Raw genomic sequence first — 23217 nt, forward strand, 5'->3', positions numbered from 1 at the left:
GAATTAGATATCAATCCTGTGAATCTTAGAATCGGCCCTCAAATCTGAAAACTCAATTATTCTAAGGTTTCATGGCAAGAATCAACCATTTTGAAGGGACAAAAATTAAGATCGTAAGGTCAAACAAAAATGAGATGCGGTTTAGCATCCCGAGAATTGCTGAGTTTGTTCGAGTCCAGATATGTGGATAACTCATCCCGGCTTACTACGCACCTCACGCTTCATATAAAGTAGCAGCAACTACCCGAAAAGCCACTAACAGGTGTTCATGCTTCTCTCCATTCTTACCATGATGGTACTTTTTTTTGAAAACTCAATATTCACCATAAGTTTAAGATGTCCATTTGAAGAGCTGAACATGCAAGATCTCCACTAAGGAGAGACTGATTAAATGGGTAGATATTGACCCATCCTGTGTTTTTTGCCTGCCACGATCAACAATAATATATGTGACCTAGATTATTTGAGTGTGAATTCTCGAGGAGAATTTAGGCAGCCCGACTGCTGGGTTTTAAATCTTTTTTTTTTTTTTTTTTTTTGTCATTCAATAAGCTTCTTATGTACTTGTTTAATTATCTTGATATCCCATTCTCATACTCTAAGTAGGTTGAGTATTGGACTACTAGTGGAGCCAATGGAATTATCCTTGCAAGAAGGATGAATTCCACCAATCACCAGCCTATGACAAATACCCCCACCAATTAAAGAATTCTGTTTAACTGCCACTGCTTTTACTAATGAGGGGGAAATTTTTCTGAATGGACTTTCTCCTTCATTCTCAATAATCAATGTATCTTATCTCAAGCAAATTATTTGTTGCCAGGAAAAGTGATAAGGTGGCTACAAAGGGACTACAAGAAAGGATAATGGTAACAAAGAAAAAGGAACAATTAACATATCGGCCTTGGGTGCCTATACCACTCCAACAGGAGTTGGAGAATTTTGAAAACCACCTACAATTTTTTGTATTAAATCTAACAACTTACTTATGGTTAGATTAAGGGGATGGAAAGGGTTTAATTAGTAGCTATGGTAATAGGTATAAACATTGCTAATTCGGCTTATGGTTTTCTTTATAAAGTTTTTTCTTTGAAAAAAAAAAAAAAAACTGATCGAGTGTCGAGCCTCAACAACGGATAGTGGATAACACTTGCAGACTTCAACACTCACCGAGCAATGGCGACCTCTACGACAATCCATTTGGTATCTTTCTTCTCTTTCTCTATCTTTCTCACTTCTCCTAACCAAAACCCTAAATTCTCTCAATCTCAAATCCCAATTCTCTGAAAGCCGTAAGGCCGCTCTCTCGCTCCAGATCCTCAAGCACCGAGTTCGCTAAAACTCTAGTAATTCGTTCGGAAGTTGCGACCCTTCTGGTGATCTCATTTGATGGCGAGAAGGTCGGAGAAACGTATCTCGACCTCAAAGCAGCTCCACTGGAGTCAGCCCGGGCCGTTGTCCATAGAGGGATCATCACCGATCTACAGCACAAGCGAAGAGGAACAGCTTCGACTCTAACGAGAGGAGAAGTCCGTGGAGGTGGAAAGAAACCCTACCCACAGAAGAAGACTGGTCGCGCAAGGCGAGGATCCCAGAGAACTCCTCTCCGACCAGGGGGAGGTGTTATTATTGGTCCTAAGCCGAGAGATTGGAGCATCAAAATCAATCGGAAGGACAAGAGATTGGCGATAGCCACTGCTTTATCAAGCGCAGCGGTGAATATGACAGTTGTAGAGGATTCTCCGATAAATTTGAAAAGCCCAAAACCAAGGAATTTATTGCAGCAATGAAGAGGTTGGGGGTCGACCCCAAGGAGAAATCGATATTCTTGTTTATGGAAGTGTCGGACAATGTGAGGTTGTCGAGTCGAAATATTGAGACGTTGAGATTGCTGACGCCCAGGACCCTGAACCTGTTTGATATCTTGAACTCTGATAAGCTAGTGCTTACTCGGCCGGCCATTGATTATCTGAACAGAATGTATGGGTTCGATTATGAGGGAGCTGAACCCGAGGATGAGATCGAAGAAGAACAGGAGGAAGACGAAGAAATTGAAGGTTAGTTCAGTTACTCTGTGCAGGGTTTTTTTTTTTTTTTTTTTTGAAGTTCAGTAATTACTGATTAATAACTACAACCTATTTTCATTAGCTTCCTTTTCCTCAGCATTTTTTTTTTTTTTTTTTTTGGGTAGAACAGCTTTCTAATTTCATGAAGTTAAGCAAATTGGTTCCTAAGATGCGATAACAGTCAGAAGTTAATATCATTTAGCTATTTACTTTGACCTCAAAAAGAATTCATCTGGCTTAATTAGGTACAAGCATGCACTCACAAGTTTATGGTATTTGGATTCTTTGTGGAACTGTGTATTGAGACATGCACATTTATGTATGAAAGATTTTTAGTGGCTAAACAACTGTTATAATTGTGTTTTCTGTATATGATCTCTCTATCTTTGTCTCTGTATGACTGTCTTTTGGTTATGGGAATGGCCATTTATATTAAGGGAAAGATCTGGACTCTGGAGGATCACGGTTGTTTAACCGTTAAAATTCTTTCTTCGAGCTTTTCCACCATTACCAAATAAAGTTGCATTCTACAGAAATTTGCATGTATCTCAATGCAGTTCCACAAAGTGTTTATCATGTTGAGATGGTTTACATCATTTATACATCTGTCAATTTTTCCCCAATCTCAGGTGCTAAAGCAAGTGAAAGTATGAAATATAGAGTCATACACACTCAGGTGTAGATCATGTGGGTGATAGAAGATTAAGGTACTGGCAAATTCAAAAAATTCAAAATATAGAAGGGGGATTCTAATTAGATTCCTGCTGAAATTTAAGGAAGAAAATTTTTTTTGTAAAATGTCAAGATGCAGACTCTCTCAGTAGGATGACTTCTCCTTCTCTTGAGTCTGAAAGCATGCTAGTGAGTTAGTATATTTTATATTATGGTCGGAATTTAGATGTTGATTTGTTAAGAGGGGTTTTGAACTCAGTTCTGTCATATGCTCATACATAGAAATCATAGATATGGACCTAGAAAGAGTAGAATGGGTGAGCAGAATTCTCATTACATCCTTAAGTAGTTGGAATGAGACACAGTTTGTTTTGGGGTATAACCTCTACGAACCTCACCAACATAAGAAGCTATCATAACTCAAAACTCTTTTGTTGTCTTGACCAGGGAAGCGGTTCCTTTTTTCTTATGATAGGCTTAGCAACTGGTGACATTCACCCTTGTGCCACACATCATTTCCCCCATTCGCATGAATTACGGTGCATATGGATTTCAAATGCAGATCTCTGCCCTCAATGTACATAGACTTTACTCTGCTAGTTACTGTAAATCTGTCAATCCCTGTTCAACACTTGGTGACCATGGCAACGAATTAAGCTGATGCTCTCTTCTGGAATGTAAATCATAAACATAAAAAAGAATGTACAATCTACTTTCAAAATTTCCTTAAATTTCCTTATTTCGTGTTGCTCCATGTAACACCTCAGAATATCCTCATAAGGAATTAATTAATAGTCTAATAGTTATGCTTCATGGTAAAAACCTGTGAGTGAGTGTGGACTTACCTTTTCTTTTTCTTTTCCCATTTTGAATTTGAATTGTGGATGAATGAAGCAGATGAGAGCTCCAACGTCGCAGAGTGATGATGTACAGTTCCCTGAAGACCTGCCTTAAAGTCTTCTGCATTCATCTGATACAGTGATTGATAGAAAGATTTCCGGCTGTATCATGATCAGCAGCCATTTTTATGTTTCAGGCTGTAACGATTCTATATTACAGGTTGATTTTGTTGATATTGTTGAATCTTTGTTCATTTCCTTCGTAATTTTAGCTCATTACCCTTATCTACATTATGTGTTTATCTGTACCATCTAACATGTTATATCCTATCAGTACCTAAGAATTTTTTATTTTTTTTTATTAAGAGAATTTTATATCCTAGGAGATGCCTTCCTTTTTTCTTCAGGACCAACTTGCAGGTATCTGTTGTTTATTATTGCTAATCTTTCTTCTGTAGAAACATGAACTTTCTGCAACTTTATATGTTCTGTAGTCCCTTTTTTTTGCCAGGATCTGGAAGCTTATGAAGCCCTCCTTAAGGAAGTCGAAATTTTGTACAAATTTTTAATGCTTTGCAAAGAAAAAGAAGGCGGGTAAATTTGGTTATTTTTAGATTGGAGGAAGTGAAGTCAGTTTGCAGAAGATTGCTAAATGGGATTTATGGCCAAAATTAGTTACCCACACAATGTGTTCTTATGTTGTGGAAGATAGAATTGAACTGATGAATTGGATTCACCTTAAAATTGAGTTACCAAGGATTTCGGTACTGAGGTTGATATTAGATCTTATAGCTCAATTTGTTTGGACATAAAATGGTTGATCAAAAGAATTATCGTAAACTTAAATTTTCCACCATTTGTTTTTAAATTTGTAAATTTTTTAGGCAATCACATTTTTCAAGTTTCATCCAGGTCAATTTTACATGCGATTTAACTGTAAAAATTTTCCTCATAAAGATTCCACCTCCTCCTTTTTTCAATATTTAACCCTTAAATTTTCCAAATTTAAACAAACGGATGTAGGGGATGGTATCGGTATCTGCAGATCCCGATATGATCGGATCGGTGGTAATGGTCAGTATTGCCCTGTTTTTAAAAAGTACTAATTTTTTTATTATTTTACCCTGAAACGATATGGATAACTGATCCAAATGGGCCAGGGATTTGGGATCGGTCTAAGTCGATACTGATACTTGAAACCATATTTGCCACTCACCGAATTCCCTTTCCCATTCATAGTTTCATGGTGGGACTTAGACTGAGTGATTATTCTCTGCAGTGAATGTAGTGATGCAGTGAGCATTGAATGACTAAGAGAAAATTATCACTGCAATGCCTTATCTTACACCCCACATAATTATGCAGCACTCGATTCCTATTTCAGCTAATTTTTATGCCTTCTTTTTGAATAGATGGTGAATCATGTTTAATCTTCCTCTTTTAAGTTTGTAAATTGATACATTTATTACTTATATCAAAATCCGTAATTTATTGAATAAAAAATCTCATAAATATAATGTAATATTTGCTTCTTCTTCCTGATTCCATATATAAGGTTTTCTGATCGGATGCATTCTTTATTTTTCTAATTTTCGTCGTCTTCCGCACTCGAGCTCCATAGAAAACGATACGATGTTCTCAAGATGTCGACTCCAAGATTATGTTCGATCTTTTGACTCTGGTGAGTATATTTTCTTCATTGGAATATGCAGCTGATCATACATATCCATGAACGTAAGAGGACACCATCTCTCTGTAAGCCTTTTTTAGTTAAATGCGATAGAACCATCTATTGTTGCTTAGAATCCTCGTATTGTTGATTTCATGCAAGATTATAAATTGATATTTTGTTTCCTACTGCTTAGATGTTCTATTAGACAAGGTTTATGCCTACATTCCCATGTGTCGATCTCTCTCCTCCTTCTGTGCGAACAAACTTCTCTGCCCCTTGTTTCAGGATAAAGATGGTTAAAAGGAAAAAATCCAACGCGACATTCATGTGTTCATCATAATAACTGTAAATTAATCATACGGAGGACCAAATAAACTGAATAAAATGGCTGACTGAATCAACATTGAGAAATGTCTAAAATCATGACAAACACTTGTGAGAAATGGAAAAACAAAGGAGTTTTTATTCACTTCCCAGATCTGAGGTAGATAACCTGGTCATGACGACAAACCTGCCCCGCATGGATCAGCTGGCCAGAACCATGGATGAAAGACCCCTCCCTCTGTAAGAGCACAGAAAACAATGGCACACTCCCTACGCAGGAATTATCCTGTTCAGGTTCAAAGGGACTTTCTCAGCCGGCCCTGCCCCTATCCAGGCCAAAAAAGCCAGGACTGAAGCAGATACAGGCACCCCCGGTGCGTTTATTCTGTCAACGGAAGAACTCAAAAGACAAACAGAAAAGAGGTGACACACTCCGTGCATTTTATTACTGAAACATCCTAAGACAAACAGGACAACGGAAGAAATGTCACCATTTATTTTAATAAGCTAAAGCTATTTACTTACCTATAGCCCAATTTGAACTGTAATCACCAGGGCTAGCAAGCTGATCATCTGCCAGGGCTCCAGCTAGAACCCAAGTAGCCTTTGGCAGCTCTCCTGTATAGAATGTTCCAAGTATTTAGATTAAGGAAGAAAGTTAAGATGTTGATCCCTACAATATTTGAGAGACTAAAATGTCTATGTGGTTGTGTGACAATGTTAAAAGGTAAATCCACTATTTGACTTGAAGTTCAGGTGTTGGATACAGAAAATTTTGTATAGAACTATAGATTAATCTAACTATACCAGAACTGTGCATGAAATTATAGTTTACTTCCTTTTCTTAGTAGAATTGCAATTGTGTGAGATATGCATAGGGTGTGAGTGATCCAACATAAAGATTACAAGAGAGATAAAGAGAAAATCAACACAAAAGACACTTGATTGGATGAGAAAAATCATGACAATGAGAGAGCAAGTTAAGAAAAACTAAAACTTAAATTTGGCTCATTGGGTCTCACATGCACTGGCAAGCATCTGTGTTATTAGAGATGACAAATACTTCAAGTCATTGGAGCTTAACTACCTGCGGTTTCTATCAAAAGGAATTTCTGATAAGCTTCAGCCATATGTTAAAGAAATTAATGAGAAGTTGAAGGAATATCATGGGCGGCAAGGACAGGCACAGTTGTTGAGAGAGAGAGAAAATAAAAGGAAAAAAAAGGCAGAAAAAGGGAATAGGAAGGGGGAGTGGTATTAGAGAGTACTTATCAATAATAAGAATCACAGATAGTATAACAAAAATAATATGCCAAGACATGTCTTCAAATTGGATGTAAGGGAAGCCCTAAAAAGCACTGCATATCTTGTCTGTTTAACCCCCCACCCCCACCCCGACCTCACCCCCCCACCCCCCCCAAAAAAAAAAAAAAAGAGTTGCTTGCATCAAACAATTATATCATACACACTGGTTCTCACAAACCACTATATACCCTAGTGCCACTGTCTCATTCATCACTTATTTAATAAGGATACTCTCTTGCAATTAACTAGCTACTGCATTTAACTGAAATGTAACTGCAATAGGATTTTTTTCTCCAATTATAGAACATGTAACTATCATTTTTGTCATAAAAGGAAAATGTAGATGTCATTCATGGAATGAAAATTTACTAGCACTGACCTTCATCTCTCAAGTGATCCAGCAACATAACTTGCAGGTAGGTAGATCTCTCCACCAACTTCACCATGTTGCTCTCCACTTACAGTTTTGCTAGCAGCCAAAAACTCAGCACTCATTGCATCCATTCCACTTCTCACAGCCTCCTCAGCACTTCCATAACCATGTTTTTCAGCATACTTACGTACATCTTCAGTTATCTTCATTGAACAGAACTTCGGTCCACACATTGAGCAGAAATGAGCAACTTTGGCACCTTCTGATGGCAGGGTCTCATCATGAAAGGCCATGGCTGTCATGGGATCCAGTGACAATGCAAACTGGTCCATCCATCTAAACTCAAACCTTGCCTTACTCAGTGCATCATCCCATGCCTGCGCATGTGGGTGACCTTTAGCTAAATCAGCTGCATGTGCAGCTATCTTATAAGCTATAACACCAGCCTTCACATCATCCCGATTTGGCAAGCCAAGGTGTTCCTTTGGTGTAACATAGCAGAGAAGTGCAGTCCCAAGGGCCCCAATGTTAGCAGCACCGATGGCTGAAGTGATATGATCATATCCAGGTGCAATATCAGTTGTTAATGGGCCTAGTGTGTAGAAAGGAGCCTCATTGCACCACTCCAGCTGCTTTTCCATGTTTTCAGGAATTTTGTGCATTGGAATGTGTCCTGGTCCTTCATTCATTACCTAATACACCCAGAAAAAGAACAGGGTGTGGGAAGGAAAAAGGTGAAGCTCATATATAGAAAAAGAAAAAGCCTATTCCCAAGATTCACAAGAAACTGAAATAAAACGACAATTTGAAATTTAAATGTGAAAATTACCAAAATAATTTGGTTTTACAAGAAACTAAAGCAAAATGACTATCGAAAGAAATATTCAAAATCTACTGAAACTTCACCAAAGTATTTCGGTTTTGGAGAAAAGAGAAATTGGGGCTAAATCCTAAATTTCAAACCTTGCTTTGAAATCTAAATTACTACAGAAACTGCTACATAGATTCCCCAAAAAGTTATGTTAGCTCAATCTAACCACATGCACATAAATGATCACATGTTCCTCCACAGTAAGAGATTAACTGAACTGATATTGCGAAGGAAGGGGAATCCAAGCAGTATACACATCATTTATTTCTCAGTTTGTCTCTTACATTTAAGAAATTAATCAAAATCCCTCTCCATTTGTTTTTCTCTACTCTCTGTCTCAGCAGCCATACAACATTACAACCCATATGTATATGTGTCTGTATTCCTGAACTCCCTGGCCAGCTGCACAGAACTTTTGGGCAAATTCAAACATACAAAAATCCTCTGTTGATAATATGTTGAAACAATAAATTAAATTTCACCATTTTTTCTGTACCAATTACAGTAGCAGAGTGAACTTAGTAGTTTCTGATTTGATTGAGTGTAATCATTATCATGGGAAGACAATCCAAAACCATATTCATGCAATTGAAAGCCAAGAAGTAGCAGGAAATTGAGTCAGCATATTTTGCTAAAAGGCTAGGAGTTTCAAGTTGAGCTTTGTAAACTACTAGTCCATTGGACTTGGAGGGAATAGGTTGGATTTGGGATTTCAAATAAATAAGTAATGTGAATATCCTTTTGATTGGAGAACTTATTTGTTTTTTTTTTATCAAGGTGACCTCAGCTCACCACACTTCTTACAGGGTTTATATGCCTCCTTTTAGGGATATAATTTTCTGTCACACTGGACTTTAGCAAGCAATATCCTTAATTCAGTGAAGATAACTGCTAAGAACTCTCAACAATAATTCATGAAGCCCCCTCCCCCCTGCAATACAAATAGTTGAAGTTTCCAATATGGTCTATGTCAGAAAGTAAATTAAATTTAACTTACAGAAAACTCTTATTGGAAACCTTGAAGAACAAAGGTTATGAGCAGGATTATATTGCACACAGACTCTCAAAGAAAAACAATATATTGTGCATGTGCGTGTGTGTTTGTTAAGCACACAGAATCATGTAATTACCTGAACATCCTTTTCCCATGCTCTACGTGTCAGCTCCCCTTGAGTCAAAAGCTCAGCAAACTGTGCAGAGTCATTGGCATCATAAATTGAACCAGGCCTCAGGCCATCACCAATCGATAGTGCCACATCATACTGATTACAAATGTCAAGGATGTCATCCCAATGCTCATATGCAAAGTTCTCCTTGTGATAAGTCAGACACCACTTTGCGTGAATCGATCCCCCGCGAGAAACAATTCCGGTCATACGTTTTACTGTCAATGGGATGTAGCGAAGGAGAACTCCTGCATGAATGGTAAAGTAATCCACACCCTGCTCAGCTTGTTCAATCAAGGTTTCTCTAAATATTTCCCAGCTAAGATTCTCTGCGATTCCATTTACTTTCTCAAGTGCTTGGTAGATGGGTACAGTTCCTACTGGTACTGCAGAATTGCGTAAGATCCATTCACGGGTCTCATGGATATGACGGCCCGTAGAGAGATCCATGATAGTGTCAGCACCCCACATTGTTGCCCATTGAAGTTTATGTACCTCTTCCTCAATGGAGCTCACAACAGCTGAATTTCCAATATTTGCATTAACCTTCACTAAGAAATTTCTTCCAACTACCATAGGCTCCAGCTCCAAGTGCTTCTTGTTGGAAGGAATGATTGCTCGCCCACGTGCAACCTCTGATCTCACAAATTCTGGGTCGAGCTTCTCACGAGTAGCACAGTACAACATCTCTTCTGTTATAATTCCCTGCTTAGCATAGTACATCTGAGTGTATCTTGGTCCACCAATCCTTTCCCGCCTGTCAACCCAGTCTTTGCGTATTTTTGGAAGACCTGTTTGAAAGCACCAACAGTAAGAACTAAGTACAAAGGTAACCAAAATTTCTACGCTCAGGAAACAAGCAGATCAAGATGCACACAGAGCAAAGAGGGTTAAATAATTTAAATAATCTCTATGAAACAAAAGCAGTGCAGATAGTAAATAGAGCTTACTTCTCTGACAGGATCAACCTCAATGTAATAAAATTAATGTATAAAACAATAAACCAACATAAGCTTTTATCTTAACAAAGTAAAATAAAAGGCAAAAATAGAACAAAAAAATAAAACAAAAACAATTAGTCATCAGATAACAAATACAAAGTGATCAAAGGGTTTCCAAAAGCAAGAAAGCTGTTTCCTCCGGTATGGACCTGCATCAGAGTCTATGCAAGAACTGGATAAGGAAAGGGAGTAGACTACACACACTCCCAAAACTATGTCTACTAATATGTACTAGAAAGAGGGGGAAAAGAGTGGTTTATCAATATGACATTCATGTAACACAGGATCTTGCTCACATCCTACTGGCCAAGTTCCAGGACAAAACAAGTAGTATCAAACTATTGAACATACAGATATATAAAGCACACAAGATCAAATAGTGAAAAACATAATTTGAAAGATGAAAATGAAGACTATGTGCAACAATGGATACAAAAAGTACAGAAAAGATACGAAGTAAATTTTGAGTAAATAAATGTAAAAAATCAAAGGTAGCGCGAATTCTTAGAAGTTAAATGTGCATACCAACAAGTGGATCGACATTTTGAGGGCCACTTGTGTCATATGTATCGAAGTATTGTTCCTCTCCAGCCAGATGTACCCGTCGAAATGGAACCTTAAGTACATGACCAGATTGCTCATGAACAACTTCCCTAGAACACAGACAGAGAACATCAAAATATTGTAAATACAGCTTCTGAATTCCTTCCACCAAAAAGGATTCAGAAAACTTAATAGATAAAGGAGGCAAGAAGTGACCAGAACATGCCTGCACTCTTTTGAGCTCTTCGGAAAGCATTGATCAAAGGATGGCAGTGGAAGAAAATCAGGGGCGGCAGGATTAATTGTGTGTTTCCTCTGTTTAGTCTTTTCAGCATCGGTGGTTGATGGATCAAAAGTTAATGTAGCTCTAGGAGCAGACCTCATGGGAGTGGGACAGAGCTCCTTTTCCCATACATTTGAAACACATCCAGAAACATCAAATCCAGGGATGAAGGCAGTATTCAACAACTTAGGAGAAGGGTTTCCTTTCTTGCAGACAACAGATGCCAAGGCAATATTTATGGATGCCATCTCTGGGTAGAACTATAAATGTATAAGAAAACTGTGTTAGAAAAATATTAGCAACAATGCATCGTATGCTCTGTGCTTCCTCTGATAATGGGAAAAAGCAAATGCAGTAGTTCTCATGTGAAGGTAATAACAAAATTGTGCATACAAACAGACCCATCAGGCAGCAGCAGAGTGTAAATGCGTGGACTTCAAGCATAAGTAGCAAGTTAGTAATACATTTTATTTATTTATTCAGTAGACAAGCTATTCATTTTATCATAAAGCATTCTACAGGCACATCAAGAATTACATGTTAAAAAATTAAACAAATAATGCATTCAAAGCTAAACAACGATCATCTTTCGAATTTCCACAGATCAGTTACTCGTTTGACTATTCCAACCACCTTTGGAGATTCTCTGAAGTTCTTATAAAATCAAATAATTTAAGTTGTCTCAAAAGATTAGTGGTGAATCTGCTTCTATTTTGATGGCATCAGGGTTTCAAAAATCGGAATCAGATAGCTCGAATCCGCCGATTGGTATCGAAATCGGCAGAGGCCAATTTCGCGATTAGTTCACAAAAACCACTTAAAACAATGGTGTGGACTAGTTACTGCGACAAACTGTCCATTGTCGCGATTAGTTAACAAAACCTTTTCCTCTCATGCACACCTGTTGATCAAGAAATTCAATTCCAAAGCAAGACAATAGAACAAATCATCTTAAACTGTACTCTGTAGCCGACTTTTGAAGCATCCAAGCTAAACAGAAGTCCGAAGTAGGGACGGAGAAGCAAGAGAAACAGTTTTCCAAAAACAAAAAGAGAGCGAGAGAGAGGGAGAGAGGAGAAAGAGAGTATACGAACCTGAGCAATCCTGGCTTACCGTCTCGTCCGATTTCTCTCTGTTAGGGCCTCAGAAGTAACGGAAGCTAGTTGCAGATTACGTGGATATTAATAGATGGGCTCTGGGGCTGTGGCAACAAAGTTGGCAAATTGTAACGTGACCACGTGGCCTGTTTTCCACCCAGATGTGGTAGGAGATATTTGTGATATATATAAGATATTACCGAGAATCCAGAGAGATATGCCCAATGCATGCTCTGCTATGTACGATGGTAACGATGCTTTCTTCGCTCTTGAAATTGGTGGAGAAAGGTGTGCATCCGGGCTGGTTGGGTCGGGTATTTGAAATTTCAGATCGGGTTTCCAAGGCTCAGCAGCTCTTAGAATTAAAATCTATAAATTGAATTTTTTTACAACTACTGAACAATAGGGGGATGAGCTCCTAACTCCATGGCAGGCAGCTAGGCAGTTGGAGTCTAGTCTAAGTCTAAGGAAGGTCGCTGATTTGACATTCTTTTTTTCTTCTACGGCTATGCCAAAAAGGAGAAAGAGGTTGCAAAGCTACAAGTGTGTGGAAGCATCGAGTCCACTAATAGAGAATCCGATCCAATTGTTTGGGATATTATGCACCAAAATACAGTCCATCAAGCTGATATTGATATTTTGCTCATATTCAAAAATATCAAACACAACATAAAGTGACTTTAATCTTGGTTCAGATTTAAAAGGACCCGAGTATGAGTGTGACACTCTTCAGATTAGCCCACGCATATTAATGATGCCTTTGGTATGCATTTGTGGTCAATAATGCATCTAAAAAATCATTTGGTATGCATTTGTGGTCGATAATGCATCTAAAAAATCATACCAAAATAACCTTAATTTCAAAATGTCTCCTGTATAAATACAAATATTTTCCAAGCATAGGTGTATAGTTCATTGTTCATTCCGCTTGAACCACTATTTGAAGTTGAGATCTTAGGGAGTAGAGTGCTTACAACCCACAAAATGTGAAGGATGAGAAGATGATATAATAAATAAAGGTTTAATAAATAATGGGCCTAGATAATTAAGATCATGGGTGGAAGATTAAGTTGTGTTTTGGCTCATATTTTCCATTAAAAAAAAAAGTGTTCTGATTCATATCAAATGTTGCCAATATACATATATATATATATATATATATATACACCCGAAAACTTTAGTCCTTCACATATTTATCTAATTAAACGGTCAAATCAAAGTGGTCAAGCCCATTTCTACGTAGCTTCACATTGTCAATCGGGAAGTCAATCCCCTCCCAAACAAACAAAAGAAAAACGAGAATGAGGCTAGCTTTTAAGGATGAGTTCTATCCAAGTGCAACAATACATATAAAAATGAAAAAAGTGCACATGTTCTTTGTAAGTTTTGTTTATTACGTTACATGTTTGAGTAATCACAGTTTGTATGGTAAGTCGAATATATATTTCATAAAAATATCCAATTAGTGAAAAATTGCCAGATATACAACAGATTTCAGCAGCCAACTTGCATGTATGTTTATACAAGCAATCATTCTTTCAAATTGAAGACTGGATAAACTCTGATGGCTCCTTTGGGGGGAGGGGGTACTAGCACTTCAGCTTGGATCCACAGTTGTTGCATACAGCTCTGGTATGAAGCTTCAAGCCAGTGAGTTAGATGATGTCCAAGAACACCAAAGAAAAAGTCTGCCAATAGAAAAATCAAACATATAGAAACCAGTTTGTGCACCATCAAACAGGGCCTGAAAGCACATGATTAAGGTGATGCTGATGGTGTGAAAGGGCACCAAATCAAGCTCTAGCTTAATAGCTGACAGGGATTACTTCAATATGTCAGATGTTTCATATGAAGCTGAAAATGAGTAGAAGATGTTGTACTTGTTATCCAGAGGTCACCTGCAGCGGGATACAAGACTCTTGTTTGCCTCTAATAAAGACAGTCAGCTCTGCAGGTGGGACCACAAGCTTCAACCACTCTTGTAACTCTTCACCTTCCACTTTCTCTTTCTCTTTGCATAGGGTAATCATCAGAGTAGCAGAAAGATCAGAACAGATTCGGAAACTGAACAAGGTTGTCAAAACCACCCAGGAGAACCCATGCAGCAAACTCCCCATGAATATGGGAACTTCTCCACGGGCCTAGCCAAGAGGTGTATTTGGACTTCTATGCAAAGAAGCATAACATGGCTACATGATATTGAGTATGATACAATAAGCATAAAGAACCCTTAAAAAATTATATCATATATAACATGTTGCTGTCATAGGCATGGCCATAAGCCTGTGTACCACATAATGCAAGAAACCATAATGTTGTAATAAGTATATCACACGTTAACTTGCCACCAGGGCTATTGCATCGCAGTTCCCAACTGAGAACGTAACACAAAATAGGAGAAACATTGGGTAGTCCTGCCATTACCAAAAGTATGGCAACACCCAGTCTATGTTAAAAATGAAAAGCAAAATTTTTTCTATCTGATTCACCCAACACATGCAAACTGGAATACCTCCAACACCATATAAATCTTAGACATCTGATAAAGAGACAATCCACTCCACTAGATTGTTTTGCTTGTTTGCTAGACAGTACAAAAAGGAGTTCTCATTGTGCAATGTGGTGCTTAACTAGCTGGGAACCCAACCCCCCCCCCCGGCATGAGTTTTGTACATTGGTCCAGTCCTTGGGAGTTTTTCCTCTCTTTTTTCCGGTAAAGTGCCTGATCTTAAAATGTGACAATTCAGTCGTTGGGATCTAGTTTTTTTCAGGTAGTCCATCAATAGTAAAAGCTTGTCTATCAGTCTATCCCGAAAAGGAGTACACCTTTTGCCCGTTAGATGCTCTATCTATTTTTCCTTCTACAAAAGTTAAGCTCTGTATTTGTTTAGATACTTCAGTGTTCAATATTTTACTCTATTACTCATCTCTTGGTGCTTCCAAGAGAAATGTCCATATAAATAAATTGCTCGGGCAAAGGTTTTGGGGGGAGAGGGTATGAATATTAGACTGCTGGTTACTAGATTCCATCAGTCTAGTACTCTAGGTAGCACATGTAACATAAAATATAATAGAAGTGTGATCAGAACTTCAGCATTTAAAATTTCTTAGGAAAAAAATAAAAAAGTTGTTTATTCACAACTTACCTTCCAAATGGGCACCAAGACCCTCCAGCACAGTAGGATTTGAACGCACAATAGAAAGTGCTATGTCAAGTGCAGATTGCAACAGTGCTTTCACCTCTCTGTGAACTAGATCAACAAGGTGACCCTGCAATATTAATCATTGAATCAGTCTTCCGTAGATTAAGAAGAAGGAATGTCACACTGAAACAAGTAAAAAAAAAAATGACCTGATCCCTTCCCCAAGGTAAAGATCCCCCAGATTCATCTAGTCCACCACCAGATAGTGCAGCCAACGATAGAGGGCCTATGGTCTCATTAAGACCATACTCCGCTACTGCTTTATATGCCAAGTCTGTCGCACGCCTTATATCATCAAGTGCACCAGTTGATACACGACCTGAATAAACAACTTCTTCTGCTGCACGACCTCCAAGAAGTGTGACTAAGCGACCACGTAACTCATCAATGAAGAGCAAATATCTGTCTTCGTTGGTGGGTGGAATATATGTGAAGCCCAACGCTCCTCCTGATCTTGGCAATATACTTAATTTCTAATGACAGGGCAAACAAGTAATCCATACTGGAATCAAATTCCCTACTCACACAGGCTAAGCAATTAATTTTATGTATCATTCTTTTGATCCACATAGAGGATATTGCCACTAGGATAACATATGTCAAAAACCTAGTTCAGGATATCATTCCAGCAAACATCAAATGAATCTTTGGACCATTAAAATGAATACAATGGATTTGACTGATTATAACTGCTTATCATCTAAATTTTAAGTGATCTCCAAAGATGGAAAAATCCAACTGAGAGGTCCCAAAATCAAAGAAAGCATAAAAAAGCATGAAATTCTGTTTAATAGAGTATGGCCAAGGACACAAGGAGAGATTTTTTCCTCCCCACTCCCTGGCAAGTTCTCCCTTAAACCTGTAGTAGCATTCAGTGGTGGCAAAAGTCCACCTGACCCACAAATGATTCACTACCAGGTAGCATTTGGGTTGATTTTCTGCAGCTACTATTTCTGAATTGAATTCAGCATGAATGCCCAGTCCCAATGGGGTGCCCTTAGATAGTTTTGTATCCTTTTCTCAAAATTTAATAAAACCAATTTACATTTCTATAAGGTATACAACTTGGAGTGGGTTCCAGTTAACCCTCGGCCCAAAACAGGGGGACATAACTGAAAGTTTTTGAGATCAATCCTGACCCAACTTAAATTTTGATATCCTGTTGAGTAAGGTGAGGTCAGTTCAGGTTGTCCCAAGGTCCAGAGGCTGTAAGAACATCTATAAAGCATTGTCTACGAGAGTTGAACTAAAGATTGCTGATGTAACCTAGGGTTCCAAAACCCGGATGTAAGTCGCTTTGGGCCCACCAAAGTGAATAAACTCCAAATATGAAGGAACAGTGGCAACTTCGTAAGCCCTGAGAACAAACAGTTCAGCACCTTATAGCTAAAATAACACAGGAAGCAGGACTGAACACGAGTCGACCTGGTCCCATGCTCTCACAGCAACCGCTTAATCCAAATCAAAATTTTCATTCATTCAATCCAACCCAATCCCATAGTGGGTTACAATCTTATATAATAAAGAAGCAAAAACTCCTAAAAAAACTCTTTTTTCAAAAACTAAAAATATAGTTCAAAGTCAATTTGGACTCTCACTCCAACGTAGCTCACAAAGAGATGGTGTAAGAAATAGGGAATTGACAAAAAATTACCCCCATCTAACCCTACATGTAAATGCATCAATATCTGTCAACCCATGCAACACATTCACCACCAAAAAAAAAAATTTTTTTTTTTTTTACTTAGCTAAAAATATATGGAAAACATGAGACAAGTGCCCATGTTATGGTCAAATCATGGGGAGTTGTCTAGACAGTCCCCTCTTTTATCGATAAACCGAAAGTAAACCTACTTGCATGGAGGAGAAGATCAATCCAAATAAGAACGAAAACTAACCTAGATTGCTTCCAAATTTCTAGTTACATCAAAAGAAACTAAATAACTCCCAAAATAGAAACAAAATATTAAAAGTAAATCTCCTTGAAGAGGCCCCTCCCATGCAAGTCTCCAAAATGTCATCTAATGGGCCCAGCCATCAGACTTTATAATACAGGCCTCGCTGGGCCCCCACTGCCGGCCCATATGAACGCCAAAAGGGGCTGCCTCGATAGGAGCAAGCCTGGCCAATTGTGGCTGGATCTTCCTCCTCTTCAAGCCCCATCCTTCTGCATCACCCTTTCACCATATTCTGCCCTATTTTCTCAGTTATGGTTCACTGCAGTTTTGGTTTTCCAGTCCTTGTTTAATCAGCCTAGTTAACCTCATTACTTGCAGAGGAAGGGAACAGTCTCCAGTTACCATGGCATAATAGTTTACCTCCACACGTGGCTGTCCAGGAAGAAGATTTGCGACAGCAGTTCCAACAACTGCATGACCAGCTTCATGTCGAGCAACTACAGCCTTCTCATTCCCTTGTAATTTTGTGTGTTTCTTTTCAATACCCTAAAAGAGAAAGGTTCCCCTTCAGTTCCTTGTAAATCATTCATGTAGGTAGGATATATTGACATTAAAAAATGGTGTTAAGACAACCGAATACATCTCGACATGTATAAAAGAAAATAAAAAGATTCGATTCAATCCATAATGTACTCAGTAAGTACAATAAATAATGAAAATTCTTCCCATCCCTTCACAACCAACACACGAACAAGACATAATTCAGGTCATCTAACTAGTCCAAGGGGGAAAATAGAAATTCATATGAACCAAACCAGATGAACTTATTACCAAAACTTATAACATCAAGATAAAACCCCACATCCTCATAATGGAAGCAGCGTGATCTTAATATTAGTGATCTAACACAATCAGACCAATCAATGGTTATCAGATCCAGCCTCCCAAAAGAACAGAATTTCACCAGCAAAACAGTGCATCCTTCCCTCACAATCCTCCTAAATCTCTGCCTCCTAGTCACCAGTAAGTCCAACACCAATAATTAAACCTCTCTCTTTAAATTGACCATGGCATTCCCGGTATTGCTTAAATTTTTCTCAAGATCACCCCCAGTTGAGCTGCTTGGTGACCATGTCAGAAGAAAAATATGCTTAGTTTGCCATCTGCATATTGCAGTTATTGAGGTTAACCTTACACCACAGTTGTTATGGCACTGAGGTGAGCCATGGTGACTTTCTTGCATAAAGAATAGATTCTACATGTTGGATGGCTATGATCCAATCACAAGCATGAAAGAGGGAAGAAAAGAGATAGTTACAGCTATAGAACGCTCCACTGCTTGTATAAAATCAATTTTCTCCACAACAACTTTGTTTAATCTTCCAGCCAACAGAGCAGCTTCATTCACCAAATTTGCAAGGTCTGCCCTGTGCAATGTCCAAAATCAACAAATCAACCACATGAGAAAAATAATAACCCTGAACAAGGGAAATAGGTAGTCCCATACCCTGTGACACCAGCTGTCATAGAAGCAATTTCACTAAGGTCCACATCTTCCCCTAAAGGAAGTTCCTTCTTGGAAACATGAACTCTTAAAATGGCTTCCCTTCCACACCTATCAGGGGTTTCCACCTAAAAGAGATAAAATCAGTGCGAGTTATTCTCCAAGATAACTATTAAACCATTGGAATATTAAAGTCATGTTTGATTTTAAGTGTCAACCCAAACATCCAGCAGAAGCAGAAAACAAACCATGACAACACGATCAAATCTCCCGGGACGACGAAGTGCAGGGTCCAAGACATCTGATCGATTAGTTGCCCCAAGAACAATCACTGCAGAGCTGCTGTCAAACCCATCCATCTCCTACAGCACAATTTGAATATCATAAATTATGATGTCCATGTAAGGCAAAGACAATTCAGAAACAAATCCTGGTATCTTACAGTAAGTAACTGATTCAGGGTCTGTTCTCGCTCATCATTGCTGACAATGCGGAATCGGCCATCACGACTTTTTGCAACTGCATCAATCTGCAGAGAATAAAAAATGTCAAAAGAAAATGTATAAACATCAAGGAGCTTCAGAGGAAAATATGAACTCCCAGCACAAAGAACCTTGAGAATACTTGCACTGGCACAAACCTCATCAATGAATATTATTGAGGGTGCCTCCTTCTTTGCCCTTGCAAAGAGATCTCTGACACGGGATGCTCCCATCCCAACATACAATTCCACAAACTCACTTGCAGAACAACTTATGAAGGGGACCTCAGCTTCCCCAGCTACAGCCTTTGCCAAAAGAGTCTTACCTGTCCCAGGAAGACCCACCTGTAATATATCATTAAGTATTACATTTCAAAACTTTGAATAGGAAATTTAAGGTCCCCCATGGTAGACCATGAGGATGGAGACCAAGTACCACCAATTGCTAGTACATGTGTCGAATTAATATGCTGTACTGGGCCACCTAACAGTCTACCTGGTGTATAAATCAGATTTCTCAAGCAGGAGGGGGTGAGAACTCACCAGGAGAACCCCTCGAGGAGGGCGAGCACCAAGTCGTAGATACTTGTCTGGATTCCTAAGAAATTCCTGACCAGCAAATATCAGCATATAAACACCATTTCCTGTATTGGAGTAACAAATACTTCGGTCCTCCCTGAACAATAAATAAAATATAGTACAAGAATAGAATCTACAGATGAAGTCAAGCATACCACAATTTCTTCTAGCTCCTCCTTAGCCTCATCAACCCCTGCAACATCAGCAAAGGTTACAATTTCCCCTTGCTCAGACACTTTTACTCCACCTGAACCCCCAGGCTTGCGGCTCCTCAGCTGACCAGCCGTATGCTGTTAACATACATTTTTCGACACCCTCAGTAATATAGTGCAGCATTAATTTCATATTTTCAGGGTATGAGAAAAAGTAGGGTCCCTATCACACCTGAGAAAAGCTTACAGGGAACCCATTGAGAAGCCCTGCAAGTACAGCAACATAGAAAACAGCAACCTGTAATAAATGGGCTAAGTTAGCTACACATAAACTATAGAAACCTCCATCAATATTCACAATAGCTGCCCAATGATCAAAAAGGAAATTTCAAAAAAAAAAAAAAAGAGAGATTCTGTCATGCCTAAAATGTCTGTGGAAAATACTTATTAAGAAGTTCACTAGTTCAATCTTTAAACAGCGTTTTGTCTATAGGCGTGGAGAAGATGAAGCAGTGTAATGGCAGATTTTGAGTTTGAGCTTATCAACAATGTTAATTAAAGAAGAATCTCAACTCAGCTATACTAAGCCTTACCCCAACTACTTGGGATCAGCTACCTCACGTCATTCCACTCTATTGGAGCTGTGGGACTGTGCTTCCTAAATCCTAGAAAGTGGATTCCAACCAAAGCCAATCATAAGATTTAAGATATACAATACAAATTCAGCTAAGAGGCCTAGTTCCACTCAGCATATTCCTTGTCCTTGATACCTTCCAATTCTATTGTGATTACCATCAATAAATTACCACCCAAACCTCAAATTTTCTTAAGTTTTTCCTTAGAAATTTTAGGGTTGCCATGTCAGACACCATGTATCCATGTTGGACACCAAAATACATGTCCATGTCAAAACGATTAAAAATGGACATCGGTGGTAGAAACAGTAAACACATTTGAGAAGGATACTGTTCCAACTTCCAATGTTAACACTTACCATAAGCTATTCATACGGCAGTCATTCATTATATTCTCTAGGAGCATGTGTTAACAGGAATTTGTAGAGCACCTCCATGTTGTAATTCTGGCTCAACAATCCTGGTAAGCAATTCTTAATATGGATCTAACTTTAGGTACCTAGGTTCAGTCATAAATCATAAATATTAGAAAGATAATAGAGGATGATGGTGCACAAAAAATTAGAGCAGGGTGGATATAGTGGAGATATGCGTCCGGAGTGTTCTGCAATTGATGTATTCCTTCAAAAATCATAAACAAATTTTATAGGACAGTTATAGGACTAGCTGAAAGCCTGAAAGTACTACTCAAAAACCAAATGTAGAAGTTTGAGAAGTGGTAAGGAGCCCACTGCTCTTTCCTGTGGGCTTGGCAGTCCCTCGTTATGGAATGAAGCCAATCCGATTAAAACCCAAGGGATATCCCATGATTGCTGCAGTTCATATTATTGGGTGGGGCTTGGATGGTCGATGAACAGTGAATCACCATCATAAAGATAATTTTAATATTTACAGAATATTCCAAGTTAATCTGTGCAATATCAATAAAAAGGTAACAATGCTTCTAATATATCAGAAGCAAACAATAACAAGTTAAGATTGATTAAAAAAAAAAAAGAAGAAGAAGTTAAGATTGCTCCCTCACTCTGGGCTTCTTTCAATCTAAACTTGCTTCCTTAAAAAAATTCTTTGCCTTGCAAAACCTGTCAATGATAACACGGGATCTTACCAAGGCAGGGTTGAAGAATCCACCCGAGCGCTTATCTGGAGACCCAAACTCTACGTCGTTGTCAAGCATTTTCTCATACGGAGTCTTTATATCGCTCGGACGAGTGGTTGTGTAGACAATTCGCCTAGTCGAGGCTACACTTCGTATCAAAGCCTCTGTTTCCTGAAATTTACTAGTAGCAGCCACTTCACTCTCTGCACTTCCAGGTTCAGATTTCAATCTAAACATGATATGAACTCCATCAATTTCCACTTTCTGGACCTGGTTATTATTGATTTTGCTCAAGAAATCGCTATAAGGGACGCTCACGAAGGTCGTCGTGTCCCTCGGTTCCGACCCCGGCAAAGGAATCCCTGGCCGAAGCAATCTCATCACAAACATAGCAATCCCAAGTTGCAGAAGCAATATCCCTATCTTCTGCGCCGGGATTATCGGTTGCCATTGCCACTTCCCTCCCTTCCACCATGGGCTCTTCCTAGGCTTCCCACGACGAGGTGACGGTGACGGTGACGGTGTAGAAGATGAATCTGGGGCTTGCTTACTAACTCCTTTGTCTTCACTCGGCTTCCCTTCGGTCTTCTCACTCGAACTTGTCTTCGAATCGCTGTCCTGCTCACAAGAGCTCTTCACCCGAATTCTTCTCCCTCTCCATCTCTGAATGTTCAAGAAACCCCTCCAAGAATCGAACCCTCTAATATATCTGTTAGCCCTAGGTTGCCTGTAGGCACTAACAACAGAGAACAAACTCAGATTCCCACCAAAACGAGGCTGTTTCAGAGGAAGAACCTTCGATCCACCACACCAGAAATTCAATCTTGCAGTTTCTTTAACATAAAAATTAGAACTCGCCGAGATTTTCCGAAGAGTTACAGGTTTCAGAGATTCAATCGCCGGCATTTCGTAAACCGGCTATGCTATAACGGAGAGAAAATTCGTAAGCCCGAACAATAAATCTCTTTTTATATATTCTTCGATCGTTGCAGGTATAAGAATCTTGGGAATTCTGAGTTTCTGACACTTACAACTCGAAACTTCGACCGTTATCCGCTCACCCTTCTCAATCGCATTGTCTGATAAAATGATTTTTGGGGGACGATGATTCGTGTGGAAATCAACGTGTGAGTTTCAACTTTCGATTTAAAGCCATGTGCGTGGATCATGTCAAGACCCAATATTATTTACCAAAAAAGGATCATGTTCAAGATCCTTTTGCATGCCATGTACACTTTTTTTTTTTTTTTTCAGTATATAGCATATAAAAAACCGAACCCCGAATGAGGACAAACAAAACCAAACTGATTCGGTTCAGTTTTATTACTTATTAGTTTTTTTTTTTTTTTTTTAATAGTTTTATTAGGTTTATTATTCGGTTTTGATCCTATTTGTATTCTATTTGGGCCATATTTTAGGTTTTTGGATCAACTTTGTTTGGACCAATTTTTACA

The 23217-nt window shown here is 38.7% G+C and overlaps 1 protein-coding gene and 1 pseudogene across 7 annotated transcripts; one reads left to right on the forward strand and one right to left on the reverse strand.

Moving 5' to 3' along the window:
* The first annotated feature begins 1032 nt into the window (after positions 1–1032).
* Positions 1033–4054, forward strand: LOC122085715 (annotated as a pseudogene).
* Positions 4055–5625: 1571 nt separating this feature from the next.
* On the reverse strand, positions 5626–22888 carry LOC122085712 (phosphomethylpyrimidine synthase, chloroplastic). 7 transcript variants are annotated; one of them, XM_042654231.1, is made up of 14 exons: positions 21773–22868; positions 20262–20327; positions 20033–20167; positions 19842–19907; positions 19458–19643; positions 19260–19346; positions 19066–19179; positions 18821–18945; positions 18632–18740; positions 11059–11363; positions 10815–10942; positions 9253–10079; positions 7258–7943; positions 5626–6191 (listed from the first exon to the last, which is right to left on the reverse strand). In XM_042654231.1, exons 1-13 carry the CDS (start codon positions 22667–22669, stop codon positions 7260–7262), a joined length of 3729 nt encoding a protein of 1242 aa, XP_042510165.1. In that variant the 5' UTR covers positions 22670–22868; the 3' UTR covers positions 5626–6191; positions 7258–7259. The 7 variants fall into 7 exon arrangements, 6 of the variants coding, with proteins under 6 accessions (XP_042510165.1, XP_042510163.1, XP_042510164.1 ...); XM_042654226.1 differs by lacking the exons at positions 5626–6191; positions 7258–7943; positions 9253–10079; positions 10815–10942; positions 11059–11363 and adding exons at positions 13633–13900; positions 14111–14223; positions 15359–15482; positions 15565–15888; positions 17734–17859 and having other exon boundaries at positions 21773–22888; XM_042654228.1 differs by lacking the exons at positions 5626–6191; positions 7258–7943; positions 9253–10079; positions 10815–10942; positions 11059–11363 and adding exons at positions 13679–13900; positions 14093–14223; positions 15359–15482; positions 15565–15888; positions 17734–17859 and having other exon boundaries at positions 21773–22888.
* Positions 22889–23217: the final 329 nt, after the last annotated feature.

This window comes from Macadamia integrifolia, chromosome 8 (assembly GCF_013358625.1).
Source record: "Macadamia integrifolia cultivar HAES 741 chromosome 8, SCU_Mint_v3, whole genome shotgun sequence".
NCBI classification, from domain to species: Eukaryota; Viridiplantae; Streptophyta; class Magnoliopsida; order Proteales; family Proteaceae; genus Macadamia; species Macadamia integrifolia.

What these genes read in the sequence shown, in the direction of transcription:
- LOC122085712 (XM_042654231.1), bottom strand. Translation starts at nt 22,669, where the DNA reads ATGCCGGCGATTGAATCTCTGAAACCTGTAACTCTTCGGAAAATCTCG. An exon ending in TCCCTGTAAGCTTTTCTCAG is followed by an intron (nt 20,168 to 20,261) that starts GTGTGATAGGGA and finishes GTATGTTAACAG; the next exon opens with CATACGGCTGGTCAGCTGAG. An exon ending in CCCTGAATCAGTTACTTACT is followed by an intron (nt 19,180 to 19,259) that starts GTAAGATACCAG and finishes ATTGTGCTGTAG; the next exon opens with GAGATGGATGGGTTTGACAG.